We start from the raw sequence: 17672 nt of genomic DNA, 5'->3' as shown, positions 1-17672 counted from the left end.
GTAGACGGATTAGAAAGTTCGTGGCGCTCACGTGTCGGAAGATTTGTTAACTTCACCTATGCATTTTTGACATTCCGCAAAACGACTGTATGTTGTAAACAAAAAAACATGGAAACCGAAAGAAGGGAAAAAATTGTGCACAGTTATTTGGAAAATCCATTGTATCTAGGCATCTGCATCTAGGCCAGATAAACAGCTGAAATTGCCCAGAAATATCGTATGGCGCGTTATCAAACGGTACAAGGAGACATTAGGCCGTATGAATAAAAGAGTTAGAGCATACGATTTAAACGGGAAAAGCAATGCAAACTGTTTTAATCATACGGCCTATTACCTCCAAATCCGGCCTATTGAAAAATACTGGGCAATCATGAAGAGGAGACTCAAAGCAAAGGGAAAAGTTGTCAAAGACATCAATCAGATGGTAAAACCTGGTGGTGTAAGATAGCCAAAACGATGGACGAAGCCATATTACAAGAAAAGTTTGAGAATTTCTTCGAAACCGTGACGAATAATTTTCTCCGTATTTTTTCTTAAAAGTATGAAGAAAATGATACATTTGTGTAAGAAAAGATCTTGAATTCAATAATAAATAACTGAAATACACGCAATTGTTTTTGTTCCAATACTATCTGAAGCAAGCTTTAAACAGTCAGAACGTTCAAATAGATGTTTTTATCCTATATTAAGCGTTATCCTACGTGAACCCATTTCCTCCCAGCGCACATAACTAAGAAGGGCTCCATATAAAGTAGCGGCCAAAACGGTAAATTCGGTACCCGCAAGATAACCGAATCTGCTTTGACAAGCGAATGATCGTAGGTTCACCTTAGTAGAATAATGCCATTCGATGTGAAAGTGAGTGACTTAAGCATGGGTTTATTCTCTCTGGCCTAAATTTTAAATTACCCCGATGAAGCATTCTCGACAGTGCAAAAAGTCACGCTTATAGTTAAATGTCCTGTGGCTGACCAGTACAGCCTCGCCGGGGATGGCTGTAATTGGAGACAACTGACATTGCAGAGCGAGGTGGGGAAAATAGAGCTAGCATTGAACGAAGGGTTAAACCCAATAAATACACACAAGCAGGGATGGCACATTCCTTTTGATTCAATTCACGTCCATTTGACAGTACCGTCTCAGTCAAGCAAAGTTTGAAAAAGTTATATATGGGGACGATTGAAGGACCAGTTATTATCTACAATTTTTCTGAATAAATTTGGGCTTTATCTTTAGTATTTACGGTGCTACAATGCTAGTAACTCATTAGTAGCCAAGTGAACTTTCAGCTACTAGCATTGTAGCACCGTAACTACAACAGGTACAGCCAAATTTTATTCATAAAAATTGTAGATAATAACTAATTCTACAAATGTCCCATATAAACCTTTGTGAAATTTTGCTTGGCTGAGGCGGTACTGTCAAATGAATGTAAATCGAGTCAAAGTGATCGTGCCACACCTCTACACACAAGTACACAAAAAAATTATAAGCTTATCGCTCACGCAATAGCGATTATAGAAAAAAATGCAGCGCAAATTACAGCAAACACCCAGATTTACGTTAGAATTCATTTTATCACAAATTAATTTTATAATGATATTTGTGAATAATGTGATATAAAAGATTATTTTCTCTCATGCTAGCGGTAAGCTTTTTGTTGGTATGCAAATAGAAAATCTTATTTTGAAGCACGTTGATAAATTAGTTATATTTTTTCCAGAAAAAAATTTCACCCATGAGATTTCTTTCTAAACTATTATCGAATTAATGCTAAGTTAAAGAAGTTAATTACAGCACATTTTTGATTTTAGAATATCATCCATTTAGTCTCTGCTACCGTGCACTTTTACGAGATAAAAATCGTCGTAGCTTCACTCTATCAACACGGGCTGGTTGTGTGATACTTGTGATGTAAGTATGATATCCTCCAACGTGAATCTGAAAATCCTAGCATGACGAAATGCTACTTCAGCCACTGCTTTGTTGTTGGCTTTCGGTCTTTGTTTGCTTTGAATTAGACTCGTTTTCGCATTACATTTATGGGATTATTCAAATTCAAATTTGTACAATATGGCATGTTTCCGCACACATGGCGTCGAAATAGACCTGCTCTTGACGCAATGTTACGAAGGACTATAACCTAACTAATATCAGTTCGATGCAAATTTCAATATATGAGTTTTGCAGTCACCGCATGTGAGAACAGCATAACATTACCTTAATGTAAATTAGTGGCGCTACTGCTTGTCGTCTCTGACCAGATTGCCTCTCTGGGTAATATATTAGCTTTGTTGAATACGTGTAGCACCCACATCTAAAATAAACGAAGTGTGGCAGTTTGGTGGCTTAACGCCGCAAAGTCATTCCCGTCGGCCGAGGTTTCAGTCGGGACGTCTCGCATAAAATTAATTGGATTTTATTTCGCAATTAATCTCGTGTGCTGGCACAGTTGTGCAACACCTCGCAGAATTACAACGCCTTGCTATGGCGCCAAGTTGTGATTTATGATTTAGGAAATTAGTCGCTCCTGGGCGATAAAGAATACAATACGGTACAGGTTCCAGCTTCCTTGTGACCCGCATCTCGAGTTGACAGGTGTCTCCTGTTGCTTGTATCAGGTATTTTATGAGCGAGGAAAATTTGATCACTTTGAATTATTTTTAAACTTTAAACAACAAATGTGTAAACTAATTGGTGCTATAAACAGGGAACATGAATAAGTAATACATGTGATTGATTCATTTTGGGTCTAAAATATTAAAGTATTCAGTTAAATATAACATTTGATCGAAAAAGTGTTGGCATGAAAACAATGATAAAATCTTTATCAAAAGCATTTGCTATTAAGGTAAAATTAGTCGTCATCGATTCTGTCAATTCCAAAAGCAGTTTTTTTGTTTGAAACAAAACTTCTTTTCATGAAAATATATTCGCTGTGTTCAGATTGGCAAGAAGATTGCAGTATTTACATTTTTTTTAAACAGAACCCTACTTTTGGGCCCCAAAAACTGCTTCCGAAATTGGACTTTCCGACGAAAAGTTAATGACTGCTAATTTCCCGTTAAACACTACTAGAAAAATCGCTCGAATCATCGTGTTTTTCTTTCGGTTTTTTTCTATACCCACTGTGAAGCCAATACCTTTTTTTCGGTGTTGAAAAGCCTTTCATTGTAAGGAGTCATGCAGCACCAATCAATAACCTCTCTTTACTAAACAATATATTATATAATGATATCCTTAGGATGCTTATTCACTGCTGGAATTTAGCAATTAATCAAATGCATCTTTCCATTTTTTCTTTCCCCACGATAGATTACTGAACCCAAAAGTTGTGCGGTCCTGTACCATAGCACTGATGGACTGGGACCGAATTAATACATCAACGCTAAAAGCTGCGGTTACGATTCTTCACAGGATTGCTGTTGATTGCAAAATGCCAACAATGCTCTTTCAGGTAAGTGAATTTATGAACACCAATGCATACGCACACATTTCATACGATTTATACTGCTACGCAGCGAAACGTTTTTGAAACAATCATTTTCTATATTGACTTGCAAAATGATTTTAACACTGTTCTTATGCGAATATGCTACATCATTGAAAATAATAGCAGCTGGTAATTTCTCAAAATTAAGAACGAATGAAATGTTCTGCACAAAACTACTAAACAACTTCAAAATATTTCTCTTTGCGTTAGATTGAAATGCCTAGTGCACTTCGCTACGCGAATGTGAAACAGAATTCTATTTTCACGCAGATCGAAAGTTATTCAGGCTAATGATTTCTCGAAGAGGACGTTCTGCGTGAAAAATGTCGCTGTGTAAGATAGTTTAAGCTGCTTTTGTATAAGCATATTTGCAAAATTAATAGAAATCGTGACTTGAATGCCTGTGCGCCACATTCCATTTTTTATTTTACTATCAAGCATTGATCGTAGAACATGACGTTTAAGAACTTTAAGCACTAGTAGATCTGTTTACTTCAGCGTGCATGCCTAATGTCCGTAAAGGACAACAGAAGGTATTAATGTTGTGTAGAACACAATTTTGATGTGAGTTTGTAAATTAAGGAATGTTTGCTGGATGTTTTTCTTTAAGACCAATTCTCTTGAAACTATCAGGAAATAAAGTACTACTATACTTACTTACTTAGTTGGCTTTGCGTTCTAAGACATAGCCTAACGAACAAAATTTCTCCAACTCACTGTGGAGGGCTACCGCTCTCCAATTTTTGGACATCTTTAGCAGTAGCCACCTTTCGAATACTGGGTTCGCCATAGATCTGTGAGAGTTCATGATTCATCCTCAGCCTCCAAACGCAGTTTTCCTGTACACCGCCGAAGATCGTTTTTAGCACTCGTCTCTCGAAAACTCCGGGCTCCCACAGGTCCCCTTCAAACATTGTCCACGCTTCATACCCATGAACATCAATCGGTCTAATAAGCGTCTTGTACAGGGTACACTTTGTACGGGGGCTCAGTCTGTTCGACCGCAATTGCCGGTGATGCTTACAGTAAGCACGACTTCCGCTGATAATACGTCTCCGAAACTCACGGCTGGTGTCATTATAATCTTATAATCTTAGGTTATAATCCTAGATTATAGCTTGGTTCGACCCATGCACCTTCCAGCATTGGACGAAAGGTAGAAGTCAACGACAACTTATTAAGCGCAGTTACCAATAATGCCCCCCCCCCTCACCTTACCACTCTTGCCCCTCCATTCAAAAACATCTTCATTGCTTTCCCCTTCCGTCTCTTCATCAATTTCATTCATCAAGAACCACCGTTTCAAAAAATATTAATATATATGCTTGACCGCATTTCTAGGTCAAGTCTAAAAACACGAGGTTTGGTCTACTTTTGGAGGATCATTTTCATTTGATCATTTGCAATCATTTTCAAGTGATTTTCAACAACAAAATGCATATTAAATTAAAATTACTACATAGCATCACATAGTAATATTTCAAAAATATGACAATCGAATTTTGACGTAGGACTACGTCTTTGTTTACTATACTGGGACTGGGTAGCACTTTGTGAAAACGAAAATAGAAGTGTAACGTTTGAATGAAAGATTTCAAATGCTAGTAACTACTTAACTACTGAACGAAACTGAACAATTTATATGCCGTTGGATAGATAAAATGGCCAGCAGTTTTATAGGAGGGTAAGAGAGCAATTTTAGGGAGGGCATAAGAGGGGGGGGCTCCCATATAAATGAAACAAATTTCTGCAAAACTCGAAAACTGATCAAGCAAATGAAACCAAATTTGGCATATGGGGGTTTCAGAAGGCAAAATTTTTTTCTATGGTGAATTAAGACCCCTCCCCTCTTTAAGAAGGGGGGGCTCCCATACAAATAATATTTAAATTTCCTCATAATTCGAAGACTAATCAAGTAAAATTAACCAAATTTGGCATGTGGGAGTTTTTGGAGGTAAGCATTTTTTCTATAATGAATTAGGACCTTTGTCTTTGTTATGAAGGGGGATCCCATACAAATGAAATACAAATTTCCTCATAACTCTAGATCTAATCAAGCAAATGAAGCCAAATTTAGCATGTGGGCGTTTTTGGAGGCATGAATTTATTTTATGGTGGTTTGAGACCTCTCACCCCTGTGGTAAGAAGATAAGGACTCTCGTACAAATAAAACCGAAATTTTTGCGGATGTGCCATATTGTCTGCTATGTAACAAGCGGTAAGATGTGAAAGTAAACTAGTAAAACCTTCTCGTAGCAAAAGACAGTAAAACGACGCCGCTAACTTACGTGCCTGTTGCCATTCGTGTCAAAAGAGATATACATTCAGATTTGCGATGAACGTGCTTTGGCCTTTTTTTCCATGTGTGGACTCATTACTGCGACCAGTATAGTTGATCTATTGTAATATCGCCCGGGTGTTTGCTGTATGACCTGCACTGCATTTCTTTTTGCTATAATCGCTATTGAGTGAGCGATATGCTTATTAAATTTTATGCGTGCTTGCGTGTATTGGGGTTTACCTTTCCTTCAAAGCTTAATCTACTTTACCCACTTATTCCTCGCTGCCAGCACTCCCATATTATAGCCGTCCCTGGCGAGGACTCATTCGTACCTCTGACCAGTACATTTAACTATAGGAGGTACATTTACACTGTCAAGAGGCTTCAGAGGGTAAATATAGAATTCAGCACGAAGGAAGGGTAAATGGAGGGGCCTGAGAATAAACCCATGCTAAAAGTCACTTGACATCGAATGGCTTGATTCTACTAAGATTCGAACCCACGACCACTCGCTTGTCAAAGCAGACTCGGTAACCTTGCGGCTACGGAGCCCCCCGTGCTTTGGCCTTAATGTCATTTGTAACTAATGGCCCTTTTAAAGGCCACTAGCGAGTTAAAGTAAGATTATTAAAACATGTCAAGCTACGCATAATTATATTTAATACAATAATCTGTCGGCTGGTCATTCATTACTATTTCAACCTTTATGATGCACTCAAGTGATTTTTAAAAGAATGTCTATGTCGATGGTTGCAGGCGTTGTACTTATGAATGCCCGTTCACGCCACCATTGCATTCAATGAAGAATTTAATCTGAATATTTCGCTCTTCTCTTTTAAGCATTCCCTTAAACAATGGCACTCACAGACTCTTATAAACGTACATATACCAGAAATGCAGTTAACATTAGTCCTTAATGTTCTGACATAGTCCTACGTTACCCTTTCGTACAACCCATAGGGATGTATACCTTATAGTTTTTTGCTAACTCCGCTAGTTCACTATTTCTCATAAAACATTCCTATTGGTAACGATGAGATATAGAGACAGAGACACAGAGAGGTATTGACTGTAAATGAATTCTTGAGTGTAAGTTAAAGGTCAGATGTCCAGGATTTATCCTTTATATGAGTATAAATGTATATGTGAAAGTAATCGGAATTTTCAATCATACCCAACAATAATGTATGCTTTATAGGCATAATAAGGCTTATACAAATTTGAAAAAAAGTTTATGTCATCCCCCCTTCAAACATTTTCGAAATGTGAAGGGGTAAAAAAAATAAAGTGTCATATTATCATGTTGCATTCTTCAGTGAAAAGCAGACTTTTTACAGTTCAGCGAGTTTACATCTCTAAATACCTAATGCACTTATTAAGTTAAAGTAATTATCCCGTTAGTCTCGATCAACTTTCTTTCAACAAACTGAGCTTTCTGATTCCTGCTGCTGGTCACAGGCGACTATTTTGCTAAACCTTTAAGTTCAGAACGTTGAAAATTGGGGTGCTTGCAATCAGTTTTTTGAATCTATTTGCTTTAAATTTTCTTTCATTTTATTTCAACTTGTTTTAAAAGAATTTGAGCCAAAGATATACGACAAATTAGACATTACGGCGCTATATCTCTGCATATTAGCGTTGGTAAGAGGAAATGCTTATCAACCTAGGGACTATATTGGCTCGTTTCATAATGCCTGCTTTTTATTTTCAGGTAAGGTACCCCGGGGTAAGTGGGAATACGGGGTAGTAACAAAGCTCATAACTCTCTTCAACGTCATTTTCTCCAACCGAACCTTTCTAGAAATGAAAGATACGACTCAAATGCATGCATTAAAATTATAGATTATTTATAATTGGCATTACAAACACCAAGATTGTACTTTAAATTTGAGCGTTATTTTCAATTTGCGTTGTAAGCTTGACGCACCTTTCTATAAATGATATTTTGGCCACAGGCTTTCGTAAAAGTACATGTTTTTCTAACAATAGGTAAACTTAATGAGTGAATTAACAAGTTTCACCCGAAAACTAGTTGTTCATATTGATAAACAGCAATCAATAAATGGGTCAAAATAAGGTCGGCATTCCAGAGCACTCGAGGCAAGTGGGACCTATAAAAATTAAGTGTTTCAGTCCAAAACTTTCTATCTTAATACATTTTTAGATGTACAATCGAACATTTTCAGTCCATTTACATAATGTTTATATCAGTAAAGCTATGAAATAAAACCAAAAGGACTCAACCAAGCTGACCCAACAAAGAAGTCCATTAGTACAGTTTATTAGGGAACAAACAGTTTGGTCTCATTTTGCTTACACCTAAACGATGTTAATTGAAACTGGAAAGGCAAAGTTAATATAATTAAGCAAATCTGCAGCTGGAATTGAAATAATAAAGTGTTGTGGTTGGTATAGCGTAACTATAACTCTTATGTGTAGCTCTACCGAATTGGGCATGGTAGAACAAACAGATCATAATCGTATTTTCAAGCTATTAAACAATGGTTAATCATAAATTACGTCTCGCAAGAATTGGATACAGCTACATATTTAACAACATTCCATTATAATAATGCATTACAACGTAATTGCTCACGATCTATTTTATATTGATTATAAAGTCGCCCGTTGTGATCTGATTTTGTTACGGCATTTTTGGATGAAACATTGATTGCTTCTTGCAATGCTTTAACGTTGCTATATATTAACATACACAATTTTCTGTTATTTTATGCTTTTTAATCAAATTTGAATATCGGTCCCACTTACCCCTGTAAATGGGGTAAGTGGGACCTATCGTCATGATTTTGAAAATTGTCCTCCAGATTCATTTCATGTAAATTTATATGGCTTTTTCATAATTAAACCTTCGAAGTGATACCACTGAAAATCTTCTGTGCTGAAAGAATTTCGAAATAATCAGATGTACAGATTACACAGTCAAATAAACCCTAACTATGCATTTTAGGTCCCACTTGCCCCGGGGTACCTTATATAATAATTTCAAGTTTGTCACCTGGCTTCGTAAATCTTGCATGTGCATATTACCCAAGCAGCACCTTTAGTTGCATGAAGGGTTACGCAACTATAATTGAAACATTCAAATATGGTAAAAATTCGCATCAGTTACCTTTATTGAACTGTTATGTGACTGAAAAAGCGCAAGAGGCGGAGCCTATATGCAACCAATTGTTACACAGATGTTTTATGAAACATCAATGCGCGTTATCTATCCATTCGCGATTACGATACTAAAAGAGATTTTAAGCCTGTTCGCTCTCCCACGAAATCCTATGCCGCGTTGTCAAAACTTGCGTGAAAACTAAAACAAAAATACTTCCTACTCTTTTTTTCTCGCACAAAAACCAAACAATTATGAGCAACTTCGTAATCGCGAATTATGTTTAGCGGGAAACAAATTTCCTCTCTGGTCTCCAAGACGAATAGTATTTACATCAATATCCTTAATGCGAAACAAAACTTTAGTTTTTTTGGGCCTGTTATGAGCTAATCTTCATGCCATTCAAAATTTATCGTGTAAAATATAATTTTGCTTTCTATTATTTCATGCGCCTCGGGAACTCGTGAAAGTTATTGATTTATTAATTTTCCAATTTAAAGAATCAAACCAGCCAGATTAAGAATTCGTTTACGATGAAAAAATTGCGGTGTAAAATCGAACTAAATACTGTAATCAAATAATATTTTAATAAATGCCATGGATTCCTGATGAATGTTTGTGTAATTATTGTTAAAATAAAAACGTTTCTTCGTTGAAAAATATTTTTTCATAAAAATATGGCGGAATATGATGTTATATTTATTGTATTTGTTTGGTTACATTTTATTTAAAAATATGCTGTAATCAACATAATGCAACATCATGTGACATTATTGTTTAGCAATGACATTATAATAACACGATGTTGCGATGAAGTTTCATGTTAATAGATAAACACTAATATATTGATGGCACATAGGATGAGTATTGGATAAACTGAATCCAGCGTATTAATAACATAAAGTTGCTTATTTGTTGCGTGCTTCAATACTGTAACCGGTGAAGTATTTTGCAATTTAAACAAGATTTTATAGCAACATGGAAGATTTTGCAAGTGCTGCTTTGGTACTATTATATGATAATCGAATATAAAATTCTTGATAGCTTTTGAACAGCTCCCTGATAAAGCAGTCAGGGTTTTTAAGTATTTTTTATGATCGAAGTATACCAAAAGGTATCTCGCGCAATCATGGCTTTCGATGTGGTTGCCAAATTGATACGTTTGTCTCAGGACGGTTTTCGAACATAGCAACAAATATCTATCGGTATCTAACAACTGCTCGGGCGATTTCGGACGAATCGAATAGGCTAATAGCACATAATCTTCGGTGTCGGTGAACTGATTCATCATATTTTTTGACGTAGGACTACGTCTTTGTTTACTATCTGGGACTGGGTGGCACTTTGTGAAAACGGAAATAGAAGTGTAACGTTGGAATGAAAGATTTCAAATGCTTATAACTACTAAACTACTGAACGAAACTGAACAATTTATATGTCGTTGAAAAGATAAAATTATCAGCAATTTTATGGAGGGGCGACAGAGCAATTTTATGGACGGCGTAAGAGGGGGGAGGGGGGGGGGCTCCTATACAAATGAAATACAAATTTTCTCGAAACTCGAGAACTAATCAAGCAAATGGAACCAAATTTGGCGTGTGGGAGTTTTAGAAGGTAGGATTTTTTTCTATGGTGTACTGAGACCTTTTCCCCTTCTAAGAGGGGGGGAAGGGCTCCTATACAAATGAAACACAAATTTTCTCATAACTCGAGAACTAATTAAGCAAATGGAACGAAATTTGGCATATGGAGTTTTTCGGATGCAGGAATTTATTTTATGACAGTTTGAAACGGACTCCTCACCCCTGTGGTAGGATAATAAGGACTCATACAAATAAAACAGAAATGTTTGCGTGTGTGTCATATTTTCTGCTATGTAACAAGCGGTAAGCTGTGGAAGTAAACTAGTAAAACCTTCTCGGAGCAAAAGACAGTGAATCGACGCCGTTAACTTACGTGTCTGGTGCCATTCAAGTCAAAAGAGAAGGACATTGAAACATGTCAAGCTACGCATAATCATATTTAGTACAATAATCTGGAGGCAAAATGAACATATTTAAGGGAAAAAAATTTTTGCATTCAATGAAGAATTGAATCTGAATATTTCGCTCTCTTTTCAACATTCACTTAAACAATGGTACTCACAGATTCTTATAAACATACATATGCCAGAAATGCAGTTTACATTAGTCTTTGATCTAATGATCTGATATAGTCCTACGTCACCCATTCGTACAACCCTTAGGGCTATATACCTTATAGTTTTTTATATCAATATATCAAATTTCTTAAAATTACAAGCATGATAAAACCACTCCAAATATTAAAAAAAAACCGAAATAGAAAGTATCGTAAAGTTAATACATAATTATGATCCAATAATACACAATTATAACACAAAGAGATCATAAAAAGAACAAATAATAGTACATACATGAAACAATACGGGTCCTATGGACCAGAACACTCACATTGAAAATATTATAACAAATATATCCACAATCTAAGAAAGCAAACAACTATGACCTATAACCCAAAGACAATAAATAAGTGCAATGACAGAAGCAATTAAAGAAAATCACCTAAAAAATCAAATCCTTAAAGTACACAAAAACAATAACATCAATGAATGGGAGGGTCCAACAGGGTACTTGTTTGAAACAGTGTGCTTAGGGAGAGTGAAGTGGTCAACTTCATAAGGTTAACCTTGGCCCGGCTAAAACACATTGCATTGTGGATAATGAGCGGGTCCTTCTCCCCACCTATTGGGGTCATTCTGCATTGGGAGGGCTTACTTAACGATTGATTCATGTGATCTTGTTTTTGGGAGGAGATTTTTAACTACCCTTGGTACGTGTAAGTGATGTTGCTTGCCGACCGATTCCATTTTGGTCCTTCATACAGGAGCTGATAAACGTGACCAACCGTTATGTTTATAGAATTCCCTTTGTCAAGATAGGGCCATTGCTATGAACAGTTGCTCTGCTAAGATAGGTGGTAGTTCCTATACATACATACAAGATATACGACAAATTAGACACTCCGGAATATCAACTATCGGTGCTTTTGTGGCTCCAAATTGGTAGTGTAGGTACTTGGCTACCTTAATTGGATGTTCTGGATGTAAAATTCAAAGATACAATTTTTACCGTGCATTGGATACATGCAGAAAGATGTCACTGAAGTGCTGAAATGTTCTTACTGTTGGCATGTTATAATTATCATTGGGATCAATGGTCGCCTCGACCATAACATCAAATCAACTCTTGTTAAGTAATGTTGCTTTTCTATTGAGCTAGATAAGGATTTTCTATGCGCAGTGAGCACTCTTTCAAACCTTTCTGGTACGTTTATCGTTTAGTTATCAATCTTGCTGAACAATTTAAGAGTGATGGCAATTTAGCACTTATGCGTGTTTTACTAGCTCAAAAATATCTTGGGACATGATGGGAAAAAGATACATAATTTTCCAAGCAAAAAGCAGTGGAGAGACGGCCCAAGTAACACACAAAACATGTTGGAAAATAATATTCATGGAAAGAAGTCGTTTAAGAGTACTGTAAACATAAGTACGTAAACGTACTTTGAAAACATATGTCGTTATTATTAAGGTTTTGAGAGGTTTAGTGACAACATGAATTTATTTTACAGCTCCTATCAAATGAATAATGTTTGTTTTGGTCAACATGCCAACATGAAGTTTTTATTATGTCAACATTACTAAATTTAAACTAGTGGAAGAACAAGTTGTAACTTATGCTATAATAACGTTTTAAATTGGTATGAAATAACCTGATACATACTTCTTTCAATTGTTGTTTCATTAGACTTAAATTTTTTGCGCTTTTCTGGTAATAGAGAAGTTCCGATATATGTAATGCTATACTGTTTTATAACAAGCTGTGTTGGTTGGGGGGCAACAAAGTCATCCTAATACTGGTTACCGAAAGGTCACACAGTTTCACATGACGCAATCTGCGTCTTAGCGAGTATGATGTCTATTGGCATCATCATCACCGAGGACGTAGAATGCTTCAACCAACGTGGAACTAGAGGCATACGGAGTACCACAAGATTGGGCTCGATGATCACATGGCAGCGTTCATGGTCTAATTCCACAAAAGGCCGGTGGGCACATCGACTTATCCCGGATATATCCGGGTGAGTCGACAGGCGCCACGGCGAAATCAACTTCCACCTGACACAGATTCTGTCAGGGCACGGTTGTTTTAGACAGTATCTGTACAAATTCGGGCATGCGGAGTCCCCCGCGTGTCCCGAATACGTGAAAACTGCAGAATATGCTTTCTTCGTATGCCCTCGTTTCGTGGGCACTAGAAGCAACTTGATGGCAGTGAGCGGACAGGACACTACTCCGGACAACTTAGTCCAAAGGATGTGTTCTAGCTCGGACGTCTGGGGAGCGGTTAATGCGGCTGCTACCCAGATTATACTAGAGCTAAAAACCGCTGGAAAGCCGATACACGGCGAGTAAACAGCATAACTATCATAGTCCAGTAGTTATCTAAGAGGGTGCGTTAAGCACAATAGCCCCTCCCTGAAGTAATACCGATAAGGTGGTGTCAGGGAGGATTGAGGCTAGAGACTCGAGTAGGATACCTAAACCCCACTCCCTGAGTTGTCTTCTCAGGTGTCTGATAGTACCGCAACTTCTCAGATGCTTAGCAGATTTTCCTACTCGTAAAAAAAGCCGTACAGTACTATGAACACAATAAAAGATATAACCCGGCTCCATTCTGCAAAACCACAAAACTCTTTGGGGCGTACCAACCACTGGTTGAAAACCCCATCAAAAATAGTTAATAAATAAATAAATAAACCACAAAACCACTAGAAGAATAAACACTGGTTTCTTCTCTTTTGTTTAGTTATTGGCGTACACGACGTATTGCGTATTTATACTGCCGCTAATCACATATCAGTTCCATCTCCATAGACTTATTTATTATTATTAAATCAACGGGCTCGAGATAGCCCCAATTATTGTCAACAGTTACATAAAAATACTGTCAAGTGAGTAAAATACAAATACAAAAACAGTTTAAACATAAAACTACATCACTCGCGGTTTACTGCTCCCGAAAAAAAGCTTGCCAAGTATTCGACGCGACAGATGAAAATCGAATAATGATGACACTTGATTAAAAACTCGCTGCAAGCCACCGATAGCGCCATTCATAGAGTAATTAGTGCGACGAAGTGGTAGTCTAAGCATTGCACTATTACGCAACGCTCGTGGTTGCACATTTATGTTTATCTGCTCCATAAGCACAGGGCTTTCTATTCTACCCTGCAGGCAATCCGCAATAAACAAAGCTCTAGAGGCAGCTCTACGAACACAGAGAGGTTCTAAGTCAATCAGTTGACAGCGGCTACATAACATAACATAACTAGGTAGACGGAACGCGTCTCTCCATGGCAACCTTCGCAAAGCGAAATTTTTTCTGATATATATATATATATATATATATATATATATATATATATATATATATATATATATATATATATATATATATATATATATATATATATATATCAGAAAAAATTTCGCGATCCTGAAAATGAAGCCTAATGACCTCGAAGTTAGCGACGATGTACGAGATATGCTCCTTGTACGTTAACTACGGATCCAAGATAACTCCCAGGTCTTTAATCTGCGCAACACGTTTGATCGGTGTGCCATTGAGCTCATAACAAAACAGAATCGGGTCTTTTTTCTGGAGAAAGTGATTATTGAACACTTCTCCGGGTTCACTAACATGCGGTTCACATCGCACCAAGTGGCAAAGGCCTCCAGCTGATTTTGGAGAAAGTGACAATCGTCTGTCGAACGGGTCTGGGAAAACATTTTCAGGTCATCCGCATACGAGACTCGAGGGCATTTGATAGCCAAATTAACATCGTTGAAGTAGAGCAGAAAGATCAAAGGTCCTAGATGGCTTCCCTGAGGAATACCTGAAGAGGCTAGATAGCTATCGGACCTACAATCTCCAATGGCAACCACCAACTGTCGATTGGTCAGATATGAGCGAAACCAGCGCAAAAGGTTATCGATAACGCCCAGTCTATGCAGTTTTGCAATTGCGATGTCATGGTTTATCTTATCAAAAGCGGCCGACAAGTCTGTGTATAAGTCGTCTGTTTGAGCACGGTGGTCCATATTTCCCGTTATGTATGATGTCAGACACAGCAGGTTAGTGGTGGTAGATATGCGCAAATTTCCAACACGATGGGAATACGTCGCTAGAGGTGGACATTCGGAATGGAAAGAGCGATGGCGTCAACAAACAGGATATATGTCTCTTCAGGAATGCAGAATGTACTCCATCAGGCCACTGGGACTGTTTGCGAATAACGGCAGTATACACACAGCATACACCGCTTACGCAACATACGGAATACGTGAAAACCCCTATTATTTTTTTCTTGAACTTCCCCCATTCAAAAATATTTTGAGACCAGGACATAAACTTTTTTTCAAATTTGTATAAGCCTAAATCGGCCTATTCTTTATTACTCAAAAATATAGATTTAAAGAATTCAAATAGGTGTCTCAGTATGCAATACCCGTTATCTCACTCTTCCCACCTATTGGTGAACAGACATTCAAGGAATAACAATGCCGATTTAATTCTTTGTTTACTCCCATTATTTCATACAGAATCGCAATACTTTGATTTACCTCGCAAAGGATTCACGAACAATTTAAATTAAGCAAGCTGGTAGATAATCAACTTTCGTGATGATCCATCACGTTGTCTTTTATTTTATTGAGGCGCTTCCTTTCAACAACTCCACTGCTCCTTTTCTACATCGCCAAAACCGAGCAGATAGCTTCTCTGCCTTCCGGATAAGGGAGCTGTTTATGCATTCAATGAGCCGCCGGATATCAATATAAAACAACCATTTATTTTAATTAGTCTTCAACTTTGGGAAACATTTTATCTCTTATATGGAGCTTTCCATCAGTAAAAATAAATGCTATTAAAACAGATGCCGATTTGATAGACTCATTTTTTCCGTGGAATTTCTGAAATCGACAATAATAGCTTATTTCATGCAATTTTTGAGTTGTTAAAATGTTTGAATAAAAATTGGTTAAATATTTTAATTAACATAAATATTTACATAATTCTTGTGAACTGCATGGGACTTTAATCTAAGTTCCCTATTTTGAATTGAAAAATGAAAAAGTGTCTCTCTATTAAGATAATCTTTTTTATAGATATGAGTATTGCCACAAAAGACAATCGTTAAAACTATCGCAGCGGCCTTTAAACCCAATGCTCTTCTGGCCTACAAAATAAAGATATGAGTTATTGTATACGTTACGTTACGTGGAAATATTTATTTTACAAATTGATTTATGTTTTCTTGTGGACGTACAAAAAATGCCAATGTAATAATGAATTCTACGTAAAAACAGTGAACAGTGAATGTGGTTACCATTATCCTTACATCTAGTAGATTAATCTTAGCACCAAAATAAAAGCTCGACCATATTAAACCACCCACACGTCAACATGGTTTCGAAAACCCTTCTTCCGTTCATTGAATTCCTCCCCTGATAATCGCATCAATTTAACCTTTTGCCAACGCTCTATTTTGCTGTCATTCACATTTTCCGTTTCCGTCACTACCATCCCCTCTTCATTTTCCACTTTCAGGCGTCGCTGTTCCGCATATTTCAGCGCGTGTTTCACGCCCCCAAGGATGCTCACAATGCTGAACTACGACGGCTTGGCGTTTATATCGTTCGACAGTTTACCACTCTGGCTCCCAGTAATCCTAAAATCTACGCTGAGCTGCTGTTCTACAAATCGATTAAGGAAGCGAATGCTATCGAAATGGGATACGAGGATATCTACGGCGATAGTCTGTATGTTCCGTCTGTGCTATTCTATCTTACTTACCTGATCTCTTGATGCAGCTACAACTACGGAGTGGCCGAAAATACATTTCGATTACTTTGAGAAGAAAGCCGAATATTTTCTTATATTAAAATTCAAAATTGAAGTTTTTTACAGCTATAAAGAGCATTGACGTGTTTTGTAACGGTTGTTCATATGATTGGAATAAAAACACTTGAAATCTATGTTTGCTGATACAATATCAGTATTCCAGATAGTACAGTCAATATTCAAATGGAACCCTCAATGAGAAGATTGAGAGATAAAAATATTGTTATACGACAATCGCCTAACGATGTTTTGTATCTTATTTGATTAACTTGTTATGTGTTTCTTAAATCTGTCAGCTGTTCGTAAAATCAGATAATCTAAATGAATCATCAAACTATGAGATCAACCGTTAAAAAATAGAAGTCATGGAAACCTGACAATTAAATTCTTCAATACAGATACTGTCCAATATGAGTGAAATAGATTAGACCATTGCCTTATATATGATCTTGGAGAACTTCTCATATACACGCTGACGACTGCCTTCAATTTATGAAACAATTCGTCATAACAGTAAAACCCATTTTTTATGTTTACAATGATATGAAAACCTTTAATTCTGCGTGAATTATTATTATTATTGTCGTATAACAATTTTTCAAAAATTTTATTTTCTCATTGTGAGTAAAGCATATCTTTGGTCTTTGGTAAAACGGTAAATTTTAGTAAAGTATTGTATGTTTGACACGTCAATTTTTTCATCTTGAAATATTAATCTGTTAAATCTTGCATTTTTCGGCCACCCCAAGTAACTAACACTGAACATAAACACGCTATGATAATTTTTATACT

At 36.8% G+C, this 17672-nt stretch overlaps 1 protein-coding gene across 2 annotated transcripts in view; it reads left to right on the top strand.

Moving 5' to 3' along the window:
* LOC128746018 (protein timeless homolog) overlaps window positions 1-17672 on the top strand; it is a 155280-nt gene that overhangs the window by 127796 nt on the left and 9812 nt on the right. For both annotated transcript variants that reach the window (XM_053843152.1, XM_053843098.1), the window contains exons 11-12: window positions 3316-3457; window positions 16587-16798. In XM_053843152.1, coding sequence (XP_053699127.1) covers window positions 3316-3457; window positions 16587-16798 — 354 coding nt within the window. The remainder of the gene's footprint in view (window positions 1-3315; window positions 3458-16586; window positions 16799-17672) is intronic.

This window comes from Sabethes cyaneus, chromosome 1, assembly GCF_943734655.1.
Source record: "Sabethes cyaneus chromosome 1, idSabCyanKW18_F2, whole genome shotgun sequence".
In the NCBI taxonomy this organism is placed as follows: Eukaryota; Metazoa; Arthropoda; class Insecta; order Diptera; family Culicidae; genus Sabethes; species Sabethes cyaneus.
Note: the sequence above shows the minus strand (reverse complement) of the source record. Positions and strands in the feature narration are given on the sequence as shown.